Below are 23,255 nucleotides of genomic sequence, written 5' to 3'. Positions count from 1 at the left end.
AGTATCATACCCATCCCACTTTGGCAAACCTCAATCCAATTTGGTACACAAAGTTCACTTTAGAAGCAGCCTAATTAGCTGGGTGGTCTATTGTAGTATATAATAATGTAACGATCACGGACAAATAGACTCGCCTAGCCCTTGGCTAAGGGGTCGGACCCTTTAGTCGAGCGGTTAGGTGCGGGAGACACGGGTTCGCGTCCCGGCGGCGGCAGTTCCTGTGGTTGCCCCCCGAATTCGCTCCAATAATAATAACGGTTCAGAAAGAACAATCAGATTTCAATATAATATCCATATACAAACAGCGCACCAAGGGGTCTGCGTAATAACCCCAATAACCTGGTTGCAAATCCTGCACAGCAGCCATGACCACCGACCGACCAGCCCTGTAACAAACTGGCCATACACAGCCCAGCCACATGCTAGGTTTTGACCTAGCCTTGATGTTATAGTGGAAACTTTTTTCTAAACTTTCTATTAAATTAATTTTTTTTGCCCCATTTCAACTTCAGATTTAAAAAAAATTACACATCAATTTGTGTATTTATTCCAAATGATGGTTCTGGTACTAATGAACATAAATTTGCATATCAAAAAGCTAATATGGTACATGGTAAATAAAGCTAAACTTTTTTACACCCCCCCCCAAAAAAATCACCCCTTAAAAATTGTAGTTTCACACTTGGTGTCGTTTGGCATTTCCAAGGCAAAAACAGAACAAAATGTTACACTTTTTGTGTGGATGTGATACACGTCCAGCAAATGCGGTTATCAAATAAGCATCAATACCAAAGCGGTCCCCAAACAAATCTTTATTATGGAGAGGTGAGGATAATTACATTTGTCACATTCTGGGGCAACTGATGCAGCCTGCCATATGTGCTCATTATATTAAAATGAAATTCTTTTTACCACTGATAAGATAAGCACAGAAATCCAGGCGCAAAAGGAAAACTTTTACACACAATCATGTTTTTCAAATGACGTACATGGCAAAACAAGTTAAATAGTCAAAACAAAACAAAAGGAAATCTAAAAAGGTTTCAAGCCGCTACATTATCTCTATTGTTTTAGCAATCCAAGAAGTTTGCAGCCATTAGAAGTTCCAGTGCAATCTCTGGAGCGATGGGGAATTCCGGGATTTCTGTGGAGCTGTTGGTGTAACGGACCTTGTAGGTGAAGTACATGCAGACCTTGGACAGGACGTGAGAAGGGATCTCCCTGAAGTTCACTTCGTTGGTTTCATTCTCAGCAAATTGACCTGCATGGAGGAGGATCAGGCATTATAAACGGGTCCAGTTGTGGAAAGGTTTGATTTTCCACCAGTTTTAAAACCCAGCTTATCGACGCGACCTTTAAAACTGTTACATGTTCGGTGTCAACAACCGATCTCCTCATAACCTTCAATAGTTGTATAACAGTAGCAGTACGAGGGGCATTTTAGACTGAGAAATTCTCGTGATTCCGACAGATGGTTTTTGCATATCATAAGTTATTAAACAGTGAATTAAATTTAAATGGGGGCTCTGGTTAAAATAAACAAGGTAAGCGTGTATTAACATGAAGCATTTTATAACAAGATTAAGCTCAGTTTGATGGCTTGTACACAGTGCCACCAACTGGACAGGAAAATTTAACTGGACCATATAGGCCCTTACCAACTACTAATGATTTAGGATGACTGAATTATCTACTTTGGATAATTCAAAACTAGAAAATAATACACGCTATACTACACATAGTAACGTGCTCTGAAAGGACATGAGTCACTAACAGTGATAGGTAGATAGGTACAGAGTTGAGTGGTGATGGCTGTTATGTGTTCATCCTATAGACAATACTTCAATGCCAACTAAAGTGGCAAGATCTGCAGTATTTGGCAGAAGAGGTCTCTATAATCTGTATAATCTTTATAATGTAAAACTGTATACATCTGCAAGAGTGACCAAAACACAAATGCAGGCCATATATTTTTTCTCATAATATTGCTGAAGCAATTCAGTGAATTCCTTGACGTGAACAACATGATTTTCCAGCTCACCCAAGTGGTTTGAGTGTAGCTGGGCCATCATTATTATTAATCACACTAATAATGGCCCAGCTATCCGAGTGGTTTGGGTGTAGCTGGGCCGTGCGATTAAAAATCCAAACGTGGGGTTTCAGGTGTACAGTCTAAATCTCTATCGAAGAAAAGCAGGTTGACGTCAACTTTGAAATGGGTAAAAATGTGTAAATGCTGGAAGAGTATCAGGATGCATGATTCCCCCAAGTTTCATCAAAATTGGAGTGATGGTGTCTGACACACAAAGGGATGATAGACAAACATACGTTCATAATGCAGCTTGATGTGGAGAAATCTTTGGTGCATGAAATCTACGTCTTGAGGAAACACCGACAAAAGCACATCTTACTGATAAATTGAAAACTCAGTGTGTTTTCCAAGCAATTTTTAATGCATTACAGTCACTGGAATGGGTCTTTACTCTAAAATACCTCAGTAATAGCAAAAGCAACTTCCAACATATGGAATGTCTTGCGCAGCACAAGTGGTAACAGATACCATGAAATCCACCTTATCGATGTTGCACCTGCCACCCGCCTTGATCAGTTGAATTGCTCCCTTTTATTAAGAGCTATTATCCACTTCTTGGAAAACAAACTCCATCAGATTGCCTACGCGGTCACAGTTTCAACTTCCCAATCCCTCTTAAGCACAGGAGAGACTAAACCCTATTCTAGTCCACGTATAAAGATTTAAAAAACAGGTGCGTTGATGGCACCGTGACATGCCAGCGGAGTTGTGTGACAGTGGGCCTCGGAGTGGGCTACGCATTTGACAATTACTTCGGATCCTTACCTGGCCCACTTAACATGGCTTTGATGGTTCCAGACGTCAAGGCATGTTCTCTTTTCACAATGAATTCATGTCCATCTGAAGAGATTAACTTTACATACATGGCATCTGGACCTTCACAGCCACCATATGTTTTCTCTTCACCATCTGCAAGACAATACAAGCTCACTTACTGGAACACACTAGAAGATTTAGAGGCTGACTATAACCCCGACTTGTCAATTATGACTACTGTTTAAAATTGTGGAGAGCCGGTACCTGTCTGTGCAAAATAGGGCAGGTCACCATGGACAGTGGCGGGCACATGTTATGTTGTAGTGTACCGAGGTGTAGGGCTAGAATTGCTCACCTCCTCAATCATATTCTAACATATTTGATTTTTGCAACTGGTGTACTTGTCCATGACCGTAATCCATGCAAGTCATCTGATAAATATGTCGCGCGTGGGTCTTTCCCCTGACGATTAGCACTTTAATCTTCAAGTATGTTAAGTATGCTGAACTGCTTGACACAAATTTCCTTTATCACGAACAGTTCAAACTGCTGGCAAACTTGAAATGTGGCTGGAGCCATTAGGCACCAGTTCACACGTCCCTGCCCTGCCGTATCTGAATCCACAGTTTTGGCTGAACAATCTGACTGCAGGGGCTGAAAGGCTGACTAGCGGGGAAAGCAGTTACTCACCCATTCTGTCCCGGAATTCTGTTGATCCTGAAAACGAGAGTAATCACAGACACTCTTAGGTCACTCGTCCTCCACTCATATTGACAGGAATCATAAACGTACAAACTGGACAAGTGTTAAACGTTAGGAAAAAAAACAACAACACACTGAGTTACCGGAGATGTTAACAATCTGAACACTGCGACCAAAACGCGAGGCCTAATAAATTAGCTCGGCGTGCCGGGGAGAGCAACTTTGACATTTCAACAGGCTAATTACATGCGCTAATTAACAACCTAATGAGCGACTAGTCGTGAGTGCTGTCAGTGCCCATAACGTATTTAAGAGCCCACACCCCGGCTCACACGTCAGCGGTGGCTCGGTTGCCTTGCGTTAGTTAAAACTCTCATGTTAGCCAGCTAACGACGGCGTTAGCTAGCGCCTAGCTAGCGAGGCTAACGACTCATCCCTCCCTCCCCCCCGTATCTGCCGATCCGCCTTGGAAACCGGCTCACACACAGCCAGCCGCTCGGGAGGATAAGCACGGCGTGGCGGGCGAAAACGGCGAGGCGCCGCGTTTCTGTCTCACCGCACTTACGACGAATGTGGAACGATCTTGCGCTTCAGCCACCGACACCCGGAACCAGTTCCTAGAAACAGCCGCGTGCGCTGGGGAATCTCCTCCGTGCGGACCCAACTGACCCGAAATAAACGTTCCGCCCCGCGCCCCGCGCGCGCGCCCGTGTGCTCCGCGTGTCCGAGACTTACCTCGATAATAACGAACTGTGTAATTAATCCGCCGCGCGCGGTCGGGACAGCTTCAGCGCACGTTCGACACATCGAAAGCTGTTTTGAAGTCCTGGTCACTATATCGTCAGAGATTGGCATGAAACTGAGATCGCGATTAGGCGTTCATTTCTGTTAACCCCCCCCCCCCCAGCTGTGGGTAATCTAAGACCCGGCCTGTGCGACTCGGAAAGACACGTCAGGAAATGCTGATTGTACGTCACGGTTTTGATGGTGCATGTACGATTGGCATCAGAGACATGTGCGTCCTGCATGTCCTGCACATCATGCATGTCCTGCACGTCCTGCATGTCCTGCATGTCCTGCACACCCTGCCGTGAGTGTGCAAATTCCGGGCTACGCTGTAAGAACAAACACAACTTACATCTTCCACATTTTTCATTACTTATTCAGCGTAAATGTAATACTTTAATTCCGTTTACAGGACCAGTGAAATCATCCAAAATAAATAAAAAAACTTGTAACACAGTGAAGCTAACTTTTTCTTCCCCTTAGACTTTTTAAATCAAGTCAAACGAACCAGGGTATGATTAGTGCTTGTATGTTAAAGGGTACAACCCATTTTGGATGATCACTCTAATAATGCTGCAGCGAATTCGGGGGGGGGGGGGCAACGCAACCGCAGGAACTGCCGCGGCCGGGACGCGAACCCGTATCGCCCGCACCGCAGGAGGCATCGCTAACCGCTCGACTAAAGGGTCAGACCCGCCAGCTAGCGGCCAGCGTGTCTTCTTATCCATGCACGTTACAATACTCAGTGTTTATAAGGAAAGGGACTAAGATAACGGACAATTAGTAAGCAAACGCTGCAAATACTGGGATGCACTGTCTACTACTACTTCTACTACTACTTTCGGCTGCTCCCGTTAGGGGGCGCCACAGCGGATCATCCGTTTCCATCTCTTCCTGTCTTCTGCGTCTTCCTCTGTCACATCAGCCACCTGCATGTCCTCCCTCACCACATCCTCTCCTCCTCTTCCCTGTCAGCTCCATATTCAGCATCCTTCTCCCAATATACCCAGCATCTCTCCTCCACACATGTCCAAACCATCTCAATCTTGCCTCTCTTGCTTTGTCTCCACACCGTCCAACCTGAGCTGTCCCTCTAACATACTCGTTCCTAATCCTGTCCTTCTTCATCACTCCCAGTGAAAATCTTATCATCTTCATCTCTGCCACCTCCAGCTCCACCCCCTGTCTTTTCATCAGTGTCACTGTCTCCAAACCATACAACATAGCTGGTCTCACAACCATCTTGTCCTGGGATGCACTGTGATTTGTGTTATTTAATCCTTCCGACGCATTTATTGGCCGCATGACATTGTAATCTTAAAAAGGTAAGCATATATTTATAGTTGGTCTGTCTTACGTCCCATCTCGGGTCGCGGGGCCGCTGGACTCCACGGCTGCGGGGATTTGCGCAAAGACAACTTCCCAAATGTTACGCCCTGGGCGCACAGCCGTTATAGCAGTTCTCCGCCTGCAGGAGGCGCCCGCGTGTCAGCTTTCTCCTCGGCGGCCGTTTCGCCCTGGTTGTGATGAACGGGAACAGCTGCTGATTGGACACGACAGGGCCCTTCTGCTGACCCACACTGGGGTTTAAAGGGGGAGAGAGACAGGTGAGGGGGGTAAAGATTAAACAAGTTGCGGTGGCGCACGTTATCCAAAATATCCAGCCGGTGAGAGGAACTTAAAATATTTCCTTCGCCCCAGCACATGTTTATACGGACAGAACAACACGCGTATTTACTTGTGTCCTTAGTGTCATAACAACCTCCCCCAGTCTTCTCTCCATGCACACTTGGATTAAAAACACCACGCGAGACGCAGATGTTTGAGCTTCGGATGAGACTGATGATTGGTGCAAGCAAGCTGTGAACTGCTGGAGACGAAACGAGGCGCTCGGTCGCCTCTGGACCAGAGTAGTTTGTGACAGGCCTGTGGTGTTTTTCTTGTGTGGTTGTTACACCAACAAATCATTTAAGGTCATGACGTCTCATCTAACTGAAACGGGGGTGCCTTGTCCAAGACCAGACAGTGGAGCGGTGACGGCGGAGCGTCAAAAGTCGCGGTTACAATGTGACTTTGCTTGGGACCTGGCCGGACTTCTTTTATACCGGGAAAGTGATGACTGCTGAAATCTGAGGCCCCCGAATGGAGACGGGGTTATCTGAGCTGCGACTCTCACTCGGAGTACCACGCATACCTTTACGCTGGGCCGTTTAGCCCCGCGGTCCTAACTGGGGCCACATTGCTACTCGCCGACCACTCCAAAGAATTCTACGCCATCTTTCTTTTCGTCTTTATCTTTGCATCTCGGCTGACGTTTAAATGACGGACGGCTCCTCGTCGCCGAGCATGTCCGAGGCGTCACGTTCCACCGGAGGTATAACGGAAGCAGGTTTTCTACCTAAAATAAAGTTGTGCGGCCGGTATGTCATTGTGTAATTTACCACGCACGCTCCACGTCACCGTCCCAGATATACGCGGCCCCCCTCAGCAAAGCGGGGCCCCACCTGGTATTTGTCTTACTGTAATACTGGGTTTAGCTATGCGGTGACTGTGTGCTCCAGAATGTTCTCGTGCCTTCCTGCCCTCTGACTGTGACTGGGAAGTTACCCTCTCTCTGTCTATCTCGGTCAAACTCCCTTACACACACACACCCACACACACACACACACACACACACATGCACGCACAACCAAAAACAATCACTGACCTTCTAGTCCCACATTACACCATTAGCGCATATGATCAGAGGGGACGGGTGGCAGTGGCAGCTTTGATGCCGCTCTGATATGAGCCACCCCACTGCAGCTGCTCTCAACTCTATTTTGGTGAAGGTACTGTGGGCCCTTATGACAGGCCCGCCTTTGCACACACACACACACACACACACACACACACACACACACACACACACACACACACAGTCATCCATACAGATGCTCAAGTGATATTAGCTGGCCACCTTTTCCAAATACCAGACGCCGCAATTTGCACTGGATTCTCTTTATGCACACACACACACATGCATGCATGCATGCATGCATACAGGCACACACCAGTGCATGCATTAACACACACAGGCACACAAACAAACATATACAAACACCCATGTATACAAAACCTGAGCAAATAAAGTGAATCTTGCACAAAATGACATTTGATAGGCTGTCCGTTGTGACGTCACATATTTACCTGGTCCCATTTTGTATTGTGCAATACAAATACGACTGCTCTCCGGCACGGCATGGGAATGACACTGAACATATGTTTTGATATCAGGACCACGAAAAGGGTTGATTGCACTTTTTTTTTTTTGCGTCGTCCCTTTTGTGTCCTGTTTATATAATGTATGAAAGAGGACCTGTTATTTCTCTGAATCATAATTATTGGTTTAATGTCAAAGACAAGGCTTAGGCCCGTGTGTGATTGTAACGGTACGGTGGACAGGTGGCGTATTCATCACCATCAACAACCTATTTGAATTTTTAGGTCTCAAGAGTTTACTTTACGGTCCACTGGTTGAGAAACACGGTGTTTTTTTTAAATGAAGGGGTGAAATATCACAGAGGTCAATATGTCAACACATCGGCTGGTCCATGAACAGCACAGCGGCCAAGATGGAGGCGACCTGAATGAAACCAGGTCAGAATCTCCGTCATGACAGGGATGGATGGGGGAGGAATGTCTTTGGGCATTTCCTTTGTGGAAAGCGTTGTCACAATGAATTTAAAGGGTGCCGACCCTTTCCCCCTCCAGCACGTGACACAACGCCTGGGTTTTCTCTCCGTGGCCCTGATCCCATGATCCTTTGCTGGAGAAGGAGCGTCGTCTCCCAAGATCATGAGCCGCACGGATCCTCAGCATTCCAGCACCACTTTTATCCGGTTGGATTAAAAGCAACATTCAGCTGGTGGAAAACCGTGACGATGCACCGACGAGTTAAAAACCCTCAGCGGTTTGCAGCAGTTTTCTGGTCCGGGATCAGAATCACGGCTACTGGCCATGCAGGTCTGCACATGCTACATGGAAAGTGACCCCGGGTTCATGGCTCTCTGTGTGCACTTAACAGAACAACAACACCACAACACCACAATCTTCAGATATACACACAAGGACTGACTATATACGGGCGAAACAAGAGGAAGTGCAGCGGAAGGGCATCCGGGTGGTGTTAGTGGTCTATGCCGTTGCCGACCAACACGGGGCTCGCCGGTTCGAATCCCCGTGTTACCTCCGGCTTGGTCGGGCGTCCCTACAGACACAATTGGCCGCGTGTGCGGGTGGGAAGCCGGATGTGGATATGTGTCCTGGTCGCTGCACTAGCGCCTCCTCTGGTCAGTTGGGGCACCTGTTCAAGGGGGGGGGGATAGCGTGATCCTCCCACGTGCTACGTCCCCCCAACCTGGTGAAACTCCTCACTGTCAGGTGAAAAGAAGCGGCTGGCGACTCCACATGTATGGGAGGAGGCATGTGGTAGTCTGCAGGCCTCCCCGGATCGGCAGAGGGGGGTGGAGCAGAGACCGGGACGGCTCGGAAGAGTGGGGTAACTGGCCAAGTACAACTGGGGAGAAGAAGGAGGTTAAATAAATAAACAAACAAACAAACAAGGATTGACTTATACAAGTGAAATGAGAGGTGATACGGTGCAACGGTGCAGAGACTAGTACATCAGAGATGCTGAACTAGCTGTCAGCAGGCCACTTTCTCTTTCTCAGGATGTTACTTGGGCGAGGCAGCCTGCTGAGCAAGGACACCCATGACTGCTGTGTCGAGGCGCGAACGAAGCGGGTCGTCTCAACCGCTGGCAAACTCTGATTTTTACTCGAGATAAACTGCTTGGAAGTCAAACCTCAAGTGTCTTGAAGCGTGGCAGCGCACAAAGGTTGCCACCACGACAACACAACACAACACAACACATCAGCCCGCCTCGCCGAGTGATAATTTGAACAGTGACACGCGCAACACACACATCTGTCAAACGGGATTGTGCTGTTGTCAACTCATTCAATTAGCTTGTGGCCAGATTGCCGTATTATTATGGGCCGAGACCAGCTATTGCTCGTGGTGCAAATTGATAAGGGGCACCTCTGCGTGCCCTGATTAGTGTGTGGAAAGGGGAAACTTGTTAACAATGCAAACACGCTCCCCCGTGGCATGACTTGACAAATGACGTTTGCTCCCATGTTTGTCGGCCTGTTTTGTTGCACCTCTTTTTCCCCCCCGTTTACATTTCTTCACGTTCAATCGCTGAGACAAATTGTTTTCCCGAATGTTTTGTGTATCGCTGCTGCAAAAATTGCATAAAGAAACAAAACACCATGAATTACCCATGCAAAACCCATTAGCAGTGAATGAATGGTAACAATATGGAACATTCATTCATTATCCAAACTGCTTATCCTCACTCGGGGTTGCAGGGATGCTGAAGCCTATCCCCACAGTCACTGGGCGGCAGGCGGGGAGACACCCCGGACAGGCTGCCAGACCCTCATAGGGCCAGTACAGAACAATAATAATTCAATCCCTATACAAGCATTAGGACAATGTGGTTTGCTGACAATCTGATTACAGGCTGAGGATGAGGCGCGAGAAGTAAGACAACACTGAAGGGCCGCATACTCGGTCTGCATTGTCCCGTCTACAAAACGAAATATTAAGTTTGATTTCTACGCTCATTCTTCATGGATGGAGACAGGGTCACACATCACATGTCAGACAGTATGACAGCTGTTTACCTTCTATAGTTGGCGGTAATACACGAAAGCCATTCTTTCTTAAACCATGATGACTCGCCATAACATGCCATCTTTCACTTCCAGTATGGGAAGATGGCGGCGCGAATTGACGTTTGCAGCGGCCTCACCCAGTACCGTTCATGCAGTGTCTTTATCCACGTCTGTGTCTAAGTTTGTCTTCGTTTGATGGCTGGGAGAGCTGGCAGTGGATTGGCAGGGAGAGCTTGGTCTGCTGCACCCCGTGGGACCAGGGACCGAGGCCCGGCCCAGAGCCGCGCCCGACGAAGTAACACCGAGGGGAGGTCTGACAGGATGTGGAAGCAGGGCAGGCTAAGCTAACTGCTAGCCCATGCACACCGGCAGTTCCGATAAAACTGAGGGTGATGTGGTGGCGGCCTCGCCCAGCGTTGACTGTGTTTTTGGTGTCTTTGTGTGGAGTGCGGGGAGGGGGGGTGTCAGGGGTTTCTGGCTGGGAGAGCTAGCATTGGATCAGCTGGGGGGAGCCTGGTCTAATGCAGCCACTGGGCCCGGGGACCATGGCCCTGTCTGGAGCTGCGTCCGAAGAGGAAACACCGAGAATGGTCTGACAGGATGTGGAAGCAGGGCAGGCTAAGCTAACTGCTAGCCCATGCAGACCGGCAGTTCCGATAAAACTGAGGGCGGTCTGGTGGCGGCCTCGCCCAGCGTTGACTGTATTTTTCGGTGTTGTTGTGTGGAGTGCGGAGGGGGGGGGTATCGGGGGTGTCTGGCTAGGGAGAGCTAGCATTGGATCAGCTGGGGGGAGCCTGGTCTACTGCAGCCGCTGGGCCCGGGGACCATGGCCCTGTCTGGAGCTGCGTCCGAAGAGGAAACACCGAGAACGGTCTGACAGGATGTGGAAGCGGGGCAGGCTAAGCTAACTGCTAGCCCATGCAGACCGGCGGTTCCGACAGTCATCGGTTGGTGTTCATTCTCCTGGACAGTGATTTTTGTTGTTGTTGTTTAGTTTGGATATATGTGTTAGTTTGGATATGTGTGTTCTTGTAGTTTTTGCATATGTGTTTTTGCCTTTGTGTTGCACTGCTGTGAGCTGGGGGAAACAACAAATAAAGTGTTCCCGAGGCCTGATAAGAAACCCCAGTGTTAAAGCCCTCGCCGTAAGTTACCCAAACATGAAAAATCTCATGATCTGAAATGACGCTGTACACGTGGCTCGTGTTGCGCACCAAAGACAGCAGACATTTCCTACACGGGTGGCCACCGAAATAACGACAAAACCACGATATGGCGCAGGTGTCTGAACTATCATGCGCAGATAACAGTTTATGTTGGTTGGCAGAAGGATAGGCACGTGACATAACAACCGGGATTCGTTTGTGTAAATGTTGCACTGCCGTTGAAGCGATGCTAAGCTAAGCTAAGCTAAGCTATGCCAGGCATGGAAAGCGGATCTCCTTAATACTGATGTCTTAGCAGCAGTTTTGGAAAAACGACGGGCGCTGATATCCCCTCCCTGCTTGCGAGCCTCGGTCCAATTTTAGAAGGCCCCGCCAGGCCGCATCGTTGGCTGGGCGGCGGAGGCCTTGCTCTCGGGGAGGCGAGTTAAATATACACACTTGCTTTCATCTTGTTGGATTTACGCCAGACTTGGGATGCCTATACCAAAAGCAATCCTCACAAGAGGTGTGGGCGGCAAAATACCCTCAGCCGATTAATTCATCGAGTGAATCCAAAATTCATCAGCCCCCAGCGTGATCACAGCGGCCCGTCCATGTCGGCGATGAGGTTGCGTGCACTCTCCGGGCCCTGACAGATTGTGCTGCGTCAACCCAAACTCGCAATGCGTTGTCAGAACCGAGCTGATGTGTTTCTTCCCCCCCCCCACGCTTCTACAGGTGCCGCGTCCAACACTTGGGGTTTGTTGTGAAACACGAGCGTGTGTTTCTGGAGCCAGCTTTTAAGCGGGTAACCCAACTTGGACTCATCCGCTGTAGGTTAATTCACCTTTTGGCCGGCACAAGATGGAGCAGTTGTGGCGTCCAGAGAACCCATACGACTTGGCTGGTACTGCAACGGGGGGGGGGGGGGGCGATAAATTTGTGGGCGCTTTTAGCAGCTCAAGCCTCCGCGTGACCAAGGTTACATCTAGGCGAAAATAAAACGACGCGTCTGAGTCAGGTTTGCACCCGTCGTTGCTGCTCTAACGTAGACTGAATTCACCGAGGGACTCGACGTATGTCCGTGTCTACGCATGCATGTGCATGTGTGTGTGTGCGAGTATACGTTTGCATGTTTTCACTGCGTACGTGTGTAGGGTTTCACCCCCAGTTTGGGTTTTGTCACTTCCAGCTGGCAAATCTACTGAACACAAACAGGTTGATGGTCAACTCTCTACCTTTAATAGGGGCCAACCCTCCAAAATACAACCGAGGTGTCCGGATCATAGTTGTCATTACATCTGGTCCAAACTACTGAATGCTCTCTATAAAGGTATCATACACTTATAAGGCTTTGGTTTATATTTGTCCTAGACTGCTTATGCGAGTGAATCTTGTCCGGCGTTCTGCGCTAAATCAGAATAGTAACAGAGATATTCTATACTATTACTGACATGTGCTGCCTCACAAGAGGGTTTTTTAAGAGCGAGGGTTATGCACCCACCACGGCGTTCCTCCTGCACACAAATATTGTGAGTGGGGGTTTGCCATCATCGCCGGGGCCCAGTCTTGACACACGATGGTGTGTTTAAAGCCTCCAACCTCAAAACAAACAAGCAGAGAAGCAAGCAAGCAAACACACATGCAAATGAATGTGTAGACAAGGATTTCCCTGTATATGCACAACTCTTGCGGGGGAAGAAAAAACACAATTTAAAAAGGGGGATTTGAGAAATCCTCTCTGGCCATTTAATGTACAATACTATGAGAAATTCCGGCGAAAAATTGCAAGCATCGACAGGGGATATTGAATTAAGCAATCTCCCTGCTGTTACAGGGTCTGCTGCTTTTGGGTCAGAGGTCACAGCAAGTGGACGACACGTTGTCGCTGATAACAGGCGGGTGCCACTGCCGGTGTAATGGGACACTAATCCGGGCCTGGTCAGCGATGGAAACCATACGAACTGACCAGGAGAAAGGCCGGAGCACCCTCCCACCCTCCCACTGCTAATGCGAGACCCTGCCCAAGATACTTTGATTTCACGCCTGGCTTTTTTCCCCCCGGATCTCATTAAATGAAAGGTCACCGCGACGCCGTGGCGAATGGGCATGATGACTGAACACCAAGCTACACGTGACGGATGCATGTGCGATCTACTGGATAGCAAACACGTTTGGTTTCGTCACCTTATTTATTTATTTATTTATTTTTAACCTTTGACATTGCACTTTTGGTTTGGCTGTTTAAACCTGCAGTGCGGGACTTTTGTCTCCCCCTACTGGCAGTGAGAGTAATTACATAAACAGTGTCGACGCGTGCTTATTACATTACATTACATTACATTACAGTCATTTAGCCGATGCTTTTATCCAAAGCGACTTACAATAAGTGCATCATGTAACGTACTAGGAAATCAGGTGAACTACTAGTCACCAGAGGTCATAAGTGCATCTAAACAAGCATCTAAGAGCAAAACCAGTGCTAAAGTAAAAGTGCAAGAAAGAGATTTTTTAAAAAAAAAATGAGTGACTACAATCAGTGCTAAGAACAAGTAACAGGGTAGTAGTTCTTAAAGAGGTGAGTTTTCAACCTGTGCCGAAAGATGGGCAGCGACTCTGCTGTCCTGACATCAGTGGGGAGTTCATTCCACCACTGTGGGGCCAGGACAGAACCGAGCCGTGACCGGGTCGATCGGCAGCAGGGGCCTCTGAGCGACGGGGCAACCAGGCGTCCCGAGGTAGCAGAGCGAAGTGGTCGGGTGGGGGTGTAGGGCTTGACCATGGCCTGGAGATAAGAAGGAGCTGTTCCTTTCACTGCCCTGTAGGCTAACACCAGAGTCTTATGACGTATGCCTTATGTCTTATGACGGCTTATGCCATATGCCTACAGGTGAGCTCGCCCCCATCTCCCCCGCCCCCAGGAGCGCTCTCTTGAAATCTTTCCGTGTAAATAAGGGCAGCGGGGGGGGGGGTGTTCAGCGATGGAGTCGTCAGATGAGGTAATTTTCCATGCCAGAAATGTAGCATATTTTCCATCACAGAAAAGTGTACTTCAAGCAAAACAGTGTTTTTAGAAGGTTGTTATTGTAGCACCCCTGTACTGTTGGGAGTTCTGATTAGCGGAGTCAGTCTATCATTCCCCTGCTCTCTGCCAATCGCGGGAATGAATGTTATGTGCCTGTGGTTGGTGGGGCGGGGGCTGGCCTGCTGGTTACGGTTTGGTTTTGTGGCGTTCGGTTTTTGAGGGAGACATTGTTGTACCTCCTCTCGATGCAGTTTTGAATGGTTTAATAAACCCAAAGAAACTCTTGTCTCTGACTCATAACTGACACGTTACACTGGTGTCAGAAGTGGGATCGTTTGCCGAGTGACAACATCCTTGTCGGGAGCTAGCCTAGCATTAGTGTCAGTGAGTTGGCTGGCTAGCAAGCTGTTTGTAACGAATTGCTACGGCGGGACGGGAGTGAAGAAGGAGGAGAGGGTAGAAAGGAGGAAGGAACATGGCCAGGGAGCTCAGGAGAGCTTCATGTGAGGTAAAGAATCGCCTGAGGGAGTCTGTGGTGAGGATGGCTGCCGACGCGGGCATGACTCCCTCATCGGCGTTTTGCGCCGTTTCTTCTTCCACCGGATGTGGAACACAAGTCGAAGCTCGGGATGCAAACAAACATGGTGGCACCCATCACCCAGTAGCTGTCACAGCAGTGGAACCACTCGGTAGGGCAGTCTGGGAGGCATTCCATGCCCAATTTGAACTTTTAGCCCAGGCAGAGGGGTGCTTGATGGAGACTAAAGCACTAAAGCTGGCTTTGTGCCTCATGGACGATGCGCCGTCCTGTCTGCTACTGCTTAGCTCAGAGAGCAGACGTAGTTATGAGGCTTTAGTGAGGGCCCTGCAGAGGCAGTTTGGACAGTGTTTACAGCCTGAGCTCCTGAGTAATCGATGCTGAGAATCTGGGGTGCCACTGTGGATGTTAGCCAACAACATAAAGAGGCCTGACGCGGCATGCATATGCACAAATGCCCCAGGAGGTACAGAGTGAGCTGGCATGGGACCAGTTAATCAGAGCCCTCTTCCCCACTGACATACTACGTGTCCAGGTACAGCTGCAGCATCTATAGTCTTTGCAGGCGGCGGCCTTGGAGATAGCTGTGGAGAGTGAGTGTGCGGGGTGTGGCTGCTGGGAACTGTCACAAGGAGAGCCCACCTGCTGTGAGGGATGCAGTAGAGTGCTCCGTGGAGGGAGAGAGGCAAGCACTGTTGGCTGAAGTGACTGAACTGATAAGGGCTGTATGGCTACAGACAGCACGCTGGCCAAACCCACGCCCCAGGGTCTGTTAGGGGTGTGTTCAGCCAGGGCATTTGGTCAGGGAGGGCCCCAAGTCACCAAGGGCTCAGGGAAACAGGTATGGTTCCCACATAGAGGTGGATACGTGGACCCCGGCCCAGACCCCAACCCTGTTTTCTCAAGCTGCACTATCGACAGGAGGGGCCCAACAGCACAGTCTGGGGAGCCAGGCTCCACTCCCCCCAGAAGCAGATGATAACACATGTCTGGAGCCTGTCATCGCGGTGGGGTGTACTTGTGTTGGAGACTCTTGTTATGCCCCTGTCACAGTGGAGGGGGTGTCCTGCTCTGCTCTAGTGGACACAGGGTCGACCGTGACCTTGGTGAGGCCAGATGTGGTACTGGGCTGGGCTCAGCTTGAGCCCACCACTGTGCAACTGCGCATGGTCATGGGCGAGCTAGCACCTTCGAAAGGCAAAGGCATGTTAACTATGACTGCAGGGGGTAGAGTTGGTGTGTCACCCGGTGTGGATAGCTGTGGTGCAGGATCCATGTATCCTGGGTTTGGATTTGTTGAGGGCAATGGGTTGCCAGCTGGACCTAGAAGGAGGCACAGTGAACTTCAAAGGGGGGCCTGTTGTCACTATGGCCCCTGTTGACATCCCTACTATGCCTCCTATTAGACTTTTCACACCAGCCGCTAGTGCAGTGGAGACTGTTTTCAGTGACACCCCCCCCCCCCCGTCTCATTCTCCTGTGACATCCACCCGGGGTGAGCCCCATGCCATCACCCCCAGCATGAGCCACTCAGCTCCAGCCCCATCCCTGAGGGCCCAGACGGGGTAAGAGGGGGCGCTGTCTGCAGTAAGGGAGGTATGGAGGAAGAATTGTGGCAGCCTAGATCCCCCCCCCCCCCCAGCAGCAGGAGCAGCTGTGACAGCTGCTACTGGAGTTCCAGAGCAGTTTTGCCATGAGTGAGGAGGAGGTGGGGAGGACTCACCTTGTACAGCACGAGATCAATACGGGAAATGCACGGCCTATCAAGTGTTGCCCCCACCGCCTCCCTCTGGCTTGTCAGCAGGCTTGTGATGAAGCTGTGTTCACCATGCTGCAGGCAGACATGATTGAGCCTCCTGACAGCCCATGGGCAGCAACAGTCATCACTGTCCCCAAGAAGAGAGGCAGCTGGTGGCTCTGCTAAGACTACAGGCCAGTGAACGGGGTAACCAAGAAAGATTCATACCCCTTGCCTTGCATCGACAAGTCCCTGGACGTGGTCTCGGTGTCCTTCTGGTTCTCCTCTTTGGACCTCCACAGTGGGTATTACCAGGTACCTCTAGCTCCAGAGGCCAGACCCAAGACAGCCTTCTGTACCAGGCAGGGGGTTGTGGTAGTTCAAGGTCCTCAGCTTTGGACTTTTTAATGCCCCTGCTACCTTCGTGAGGTTGATGGACAAGGTGCTGGCTGGTATTCCCTGACAGTAATGCCTGGTTTACCTTGACAGCATCCTGGTGCATGGCAGTCCTTCGAGGGTGCCCTGGGATCCCTTCAGCTGGTGCTGGAAAGGATCAGAACAGCTGGCCCAAAGCTGCACCCCGAAAAGTGCCACTTTATGCAGAAAGAGGTATCCTTTTTGGGACACAAGGTGGGGGGGAAGGGCATCAGCACCATGGAGGAGAAGGTGCAGGCTGTTGCAGGTTGGCCCACCCCCACCAACCAGAAACAGCTACAGAGCTTCTTAGGCCTGGCCTCGTACTACAGGAGGTTTGTACGGGGTTTCTCATGCACGGCTGCACCCGTTTCAGCTGCTACAGAAAGATAGAGACTTTGTGTGGACTGGGCAATGTCAGGTGTGTTCAGCAGCCTTGAGTGTGCCCTGAGTGAGGCCCTGGTGCTTACTCAAGCCGACCCCACCTTGCCCTCCATCCTGGACACAGATGCTAGTGGTGTGACCTCCTTGAGAGAGTAGCCACACATCTCCCAGGTGTGATGTTTGACATACTATCCTCCAGGAGTCCACCATGTCCTACTGCTGCAAGGACCAGTACACAACCATGGTGGTGCACATGTCAAAACTGTCAGGAGATGTCAACAGAAATTGAGAAAAAGTCCTGCCAACAGAGACCAGAATATTGTATCAGCAGGACAGCTCATATGGAACACTGCTGCTTGGAGGAGGGCATTCTACAACTGGCGAGGCAGTTCAGACATGACTACCTGGGATAAGATGACCTGCAAGACCCTGGGCAATACAATGGAGAATACAGACATGCAGCATACAGTTTGTTTTGTGACAGCATGGTCAACTGAGGGCTGGTCACCGAGTTGTCATCCTATTGGCTCCCTGTTAAGTACCCTATTGACTTCAAGATCCTGCTTCTCACCTTTAAGGCCCTTAATAACCTAGCTCCTTCATATCTTTCCAAACTCCTTCATATCCACACGCCCTCCCGCACTCTCAGATCTTCTGCTCTCCAGCTCACTACACCATTGGCCCGCTTGAGTACAATGAGGACTAGAGCCTTCAGTCATCTTGCCCCCCGTTTATGGAACTCTCTCCCACAAAACATTTGCAACATTGACTCTCTTTGTTGTGTTAACTTTTTATTGTCTACCCTGCTTTGTTTTGACTTTATGCTGTCTGATACAGTGCTGCTTGTTTTTTTAGCTGTGTTTTGTAAGGTGTCCTTGAGTGCTCTGAAAGTCGCCCACAAATAAAATGTATTATGATTATTATTATTCCAAGCTGTTGTGTGTGGCATATACGGGAAACATATCTAGATCCTAATGCCAACTATACAGGCTTCATCCCTGGCCTGCTGTAATACATTTTCAACCATAGTGTTGTCATGTTTTCTTTCAATTCAAATTTCAAATAAAAAACATCAATAGCTCAGTCCAGGTAGTGTAGCGGTCTATTCCGTTGCCTACCAACATGGGCAATGCCGGTTCGAATCCCCGTATTACCTCCGGCTTGGTCGGGCATCCCGACAGACACAACTGGCCGTGTCTGCGGGGGGGGGGAAGCTGGATGTGGGTATGTGTCCAGGTCGCTGCACTCATGCCTCCTCTGGTCGGTCAGGGCGCCTGTTCGAGGGGGGGAGGGGGAACTGGGGGGAATAGCGGGATCCTCCCAAGTGCTATGTCCCCCTGGCGAAACTCCTCACTGTCAGGTGAAAAGAAGCGGCTGGCAACTCCACATGTATCGGAGGAGACATGTCTGCATTTTCAGCTTCCGTACGAGTGAGCGATGCAAACATCCATCCATTATCCAAACCGCTTATCCTGCTCTCAGGGTTGCGGGGATGCTGGAGCCTATCCCAGCAGTCATTGGGCGACATGCAGGGAGACACCCTGGACAGGCTGCCAGGCCATCACAGGGCAATTATTGGTCTTAATATTATTAATTATCAATATTGGTCAATATGAAAGGAACCAAACCAATACAGCGTAAGCTATAGTCCGGACTTCTGTGAACTTTGGTCCGAACGTGATGCAAACAACAGTAAGAAATAGAGTGGCTGGCTAGCTAGTTCATCTGCGTTTCCCCAGAAGGTATTGCAACTAGAGGGGGTCAGCCCATGTTCCGATCGTGGGACGACAGTGTGAGAATGAACTGTGACTTGGGGTAGAAAATATTGAACTGGGATTTGAATTCAGTGAACTGTGACTTTGGGGAGGGAGTATTGAACTGGGACTTGAACGGAAGGGAGGGGAGTCAGATTCTGTGGGGGAGTTGGAAAATTCCATATACACTGGTTGTGCCACGCCGTGCTTTGCCCTGCTCGTTGCAGGCATTGGAGGCGGATGCTCAGACAGGCAATGGGCACGATGTACAAAAACTGTGGTGAAGCAATTGTTATTATCCATTCTTTCTTTTTGTTTGTTTGTTATTTAAAGTTATTTATCTTATAAGTAGGCCACCGACTGTGAGATAGTAGTCTGTTATTTATTCTGGGGAATTAGGCTGATTAAGGGGAATGGAGGAGTATGGGAGATACTACTAGATATCTCCTAGCACCAGGTCAGCAGATGTTTTGCATGCACGTGTGTCATGGGATTTATGATCACTTGTGTATAGACTGATGCACTGATTTTGCTGTAGACGCTTGGCTTCTTTTGAAACAAGTAGTCGTGAATGATTTTGCCTAGTTGCTGTGTTGCAGTGATATACTATGCTCCTGGTTGTGGTCTATCTATGGTAGCTATTTATCTTATATCACACACCCTGCTTAGTTGGGGAGCCCTGCTAGATGATAGTCAGCTTCCCTCACTCAGCCTGACTTTATTGTTCATGAGTGTTGGAGTATTTTATTGTCATTTTTGCTAATACTTGTAATAAAGTGTTGTGTTACTTACTCGCCTCTGTGGTCTGTTGGGGATCGGAAAAAATCTGAGCTCTGTAGCAGAGGCTTTGAGGGCACCTTTTGGTACCACTCTGTAGCCTATGTATTGTTGACATTTCCTCAGCCCTATGTTCCCTCATGAAGTGGGGTTAGGGTTAGGTTAGGGTAAGGGTGAGGGTGAGGGAACACAGACACGCTCCAAACTAGAGGGGTTAAAGGGGATATGACGCCATTGACTGGTGACCAAATGAAACGCACCATTACCTTGAATAAAATGATGATTTCTCTGGGTTTGAAGATTGTTGGAAACATTTTGGATAATGTAAATACACAGCTCAACAAAATATATGACATAGGTCTAGTCATTTTTAGACATTTTAATGCTTTAATCTTACATATTGTGCCTTTTAGTCTACAATTTCTTTATGTAATGGCTTTAGTCCAAAAATCCATTATTACCATAATTTTTAGAAATGACATCATGAGACCTACATGTCATTCTTAAACTTGCCATGTGCAGAGACGGCATGATGACTGTGCTTTTACAAACACAATCCAGGGGATTTCTCTGAGGGATTAAAATAATGTCAATGTCACCCATGAAAATGTCAATTGTACTTAAAAACTGACTTTTGGATATGGATATCTTAAGTTGTATGAGGGCTTCATCTTCATTCATGAACTTGAATCATTACTCATGTCAATATCTATCTATCTAATTGGACTTCTATCCTGGGCGTACATTTCCTTTAAGTCGTCAAAGGACCGGGAAGCTACATAACCAACTAGAGGGGTTGCTGGTGATTTTGTTTGCATGATTTTATTGCTAGATTTGGTTTTGAATAGTTTTTACAAATGCAAACCCTGTCTACCAACCAAACTTCTCTGATATTAAATAACGTAAGAAGCATCTGCAATATCTGAAGTGGATCAAAACTAAAACCGCAGAAATGTGAGTATGAGGGCCAGCGGTGACGGGTGGCGGTAAAACACAGGAATTCAAACGATCCCCAAAGTAAGCAAATTCTGTTTTTACATGGCATAACGTTTTTATTGTTATACACAGAGGTTCATCTCCAAAGACTTTGCACAAATCATTGGGGTAACATAAACCTTGAAATATCAAAAGTCTCCCGCGATTTCTCGTCACCTTGTGAAATACTCAAACAAATACACCGGCCTTTCACACCCCCAAATGGTACATCACAACCAATTAGAATAGATATATATATCTATAGATATAGATATATATATATATATATGTATTTTTAACTGTCAAATTTAACCATATGTGCATCACATTACCAATTACAAACAAGTTAAATTCTTTGTCAAAATACAGGTGTGCAAATTGTTAGAAAAATACCAACTCATACCAGATTTTGAATTGTTCTCTGTAAAAATCCTTACAAATAGTATACAATCTATATATAAATGTTTCCAACATGCAATTGCATTTCAAAAAAAAAAATTATCCCATAGACTGGTTGTTTGGTTCAACCCCTCCAAAGCTAGTCTTCGTCATGCTCACGAAATCGGAGAAAACAAATAAAAGAGCACGTGGCAATGAAAAGGGGTCGAAAAACCATGTTATGTTTTTTTTTTTAATTCATACAGCGGCTAACATCTGTAACCTGGCCAAGGATGGTTCGTCCGTTTGATTTCTCACCAATGAGCACTGTTCGCTGAAGTGAGCCGTCCAACAAGTCCAGCGTTGGCAACATGGAAACATCTGATTGGCTGGGGAAGCGGCCTCTAATGACAACACGCTGCTAACAGCCACTAACGTTCTGCGCTGTGGATGACAACAATTACGTCACCTTCTAAAACGGGGTCGCAGCGACACAAATGTAGCCATTTCAAGCCCTTTATCATCGTGCCTAAAGCTCAAAACCCATATACTGTACCGATCACGTACGCGACGAATAAATATTTTTTTTGTTTTGTTTTAGTGATGATAGTTAATCATATAAATAATAAATCGCTTTCAAATAAAAGAAACTCACGCTGTACCTGCAACAAAGACCAAAAAAAAAGAAAACACTTACGATGAAGAAGCAAGTTAAGAAGCACGATTCAAATGACGGCAGAGTAACCCCGCCCCCTCCTACGTCACAACATTAAGCTACCTGATAAACATCCGAAACGACCAAATAGACCGACTGTTTGGAAAAGCAAGATACAACCAATTATTTTATTTTTTTTACACATGAAGACTACCGATCAGGGCATCTGCAAACAAAAAAACCCCACAACGCTCAATGATGACGTCATCAACGGGGCAATCTTTCCCCCCTCGTAAGCTGTCATGGCGGGTGTAGACTCTAAGGGTTTCAGGGGTTAAATTTAGGTAATGGTTAAGTTCCGGGTTAAGGTTGGGTGGTGGTAAAAGCAGCCCTAGCTGACTTCTTCTTCTTCTTCTCCTTTTGTTTTGCTGTAGCAAATCATCATTGTACACCCAGTATCGAATCCCGCACCGGCCAAGAAAATAACCGGTTACAACTGCATTGATTTTAGTCGTATAGTGTGGTAGCTACCGGAGGAGGACGGTCGTGGTTCAGGTCAGCTTCCTAGAAGCCTTGATTTCACTGAGCATTTTGTCCGACGACGGGCAACACCTCCTGGGTTATATAGCGATTACTTTCAGGCAGCCATTTCCCGTCAAGTCGAGTCAATGTTATTTGTGTAGCCCAATATCACAAATCACAAATGCGCCCCTAGCGGCTTTACAGCAACACAACACCCTGCCCTCGGACCCTCGCACCGGATAAGGAGCAACTCCCTAAAAGCAAAAAAAAAAACTTAAAACAGGGAGGAAAAAATAAGAGGAAACCTCCGGGGGAGCAACAGAGGAGGAATCTCGCTACCAAGACGGACAATCATGTCAATCATAAATATCAGTGTATCGCCATTTTACTTTACCTCGCCTGGCCGCCCTTCTTCTTCTTCTTCTTCTGACCGTCTTTTTAGCGACGGTTTACAAATGAACGCGCGTGTCTTGTTGCTACGCTAAAAAAAATGTCTTGTTGCTACGCTAAAAAAAAGTGCCTCTGTTGACTTTGCGACAGTTGACGTAAAACTTTGGGGGTTAAGGTCAAGTCGCGGTTACTGGGCGTTCTCATCGTGTCAAACAAGGAGCTTTGCCGGGCATCTTCGTCTAACCACGCCGTCTCCATCAGAATACGCCCTCCAGCAACGATCACCGTCTTCTTCTTCTTCTTCTTCTTCTTCTTCTTCTTCTTCTTCGAGGGTCGAGCAAAGAAAACGCCCCCATTCGTGGCGTTCAGAGACTTCAGAAATCAACCCACGTGGTCGTTTGCAAAGGATGAACCAGCTTCAAATTAAGACAAGGATGTCATCTCTAAGGAGGTGTCTTTCCCTCCTTCTTCCTCATCTGTTTTTTTTGTGTTTTTTTGTTG

At 48.0% G+C, this 23,255-nt stretch overlaps 1 protein-coding gene across 2 annotated transcripts; it reads right to left on the bottom strand.

Annotated features, from left to right (window-relative positions):
- Nucleotides 1–799: 799 nt before the first annotated feature.
- eloca (elongin C paralog a) lies at nt 800–4,230 on the bottom strand. 2 transcript variants are annotated; one of them, XM_056299602.1, is made up of 4 exons: nt 4,116–4,230; nt 3,539–3,565; nt 2,858–3,001; nt 800–1,261 (listed from the first exon to the last, which is right to left on the bottom strand). In XM_056299602.1, the coding sequence occupies exons 2-4, from the start codon at nt 3,540–3,542 to the stop codon at nt 1,071–1,073; spliced, it is 339 nt and encodes a 112-aa protein (XP_056155577.1). In that variant the 5' UTR covers nt 3,543–3,565; nt 4,116–4,230; the 3' UTR covers nt 800–1,070. The 2 variants fall into 2 exon arrangements, with proteins under 2 accessions (XP_056155577.1, XP_056155579.1); XM_056299604.1 differs by having other exon boundaries at nt 4,107–4,180.
- Between the last annotated feature and the right edge of the window lie 19,025 nt (nt 4,231–23,255).

The sequence above is a fragment of the Lampris incognitus genome, chromosome 19 (genome assembly GCF_029633865.1).
Source record: "Lampris incognitus isolate fLamInc1 chromosome 19, fLamInc1.hap2, whole genome shotgun sequence".
NCBI classification, from domain to species: domain Eukaryota; kingdom Metazoa; phylum Chordata; class Actinopteri; order Lampriformes; family Lampridae; genus Lampris; species Lampris incognitus.
Note: the sequence above shows the minus strand (reverse complement) of the source record. Positions and strands in the feature narration are given on the sequence as shown.

Coding starts and splice junctions, on each gene's coding strand:
- eloca (XM_056299602.1), bottom strand. Junction 1,262..2,857: donor AGCCATGTTAAGTGGGCCAG/GTAAGGATCCGA, acceptor TCCTCCATGCAG/GTCAATTTGCTGAGAATGAA.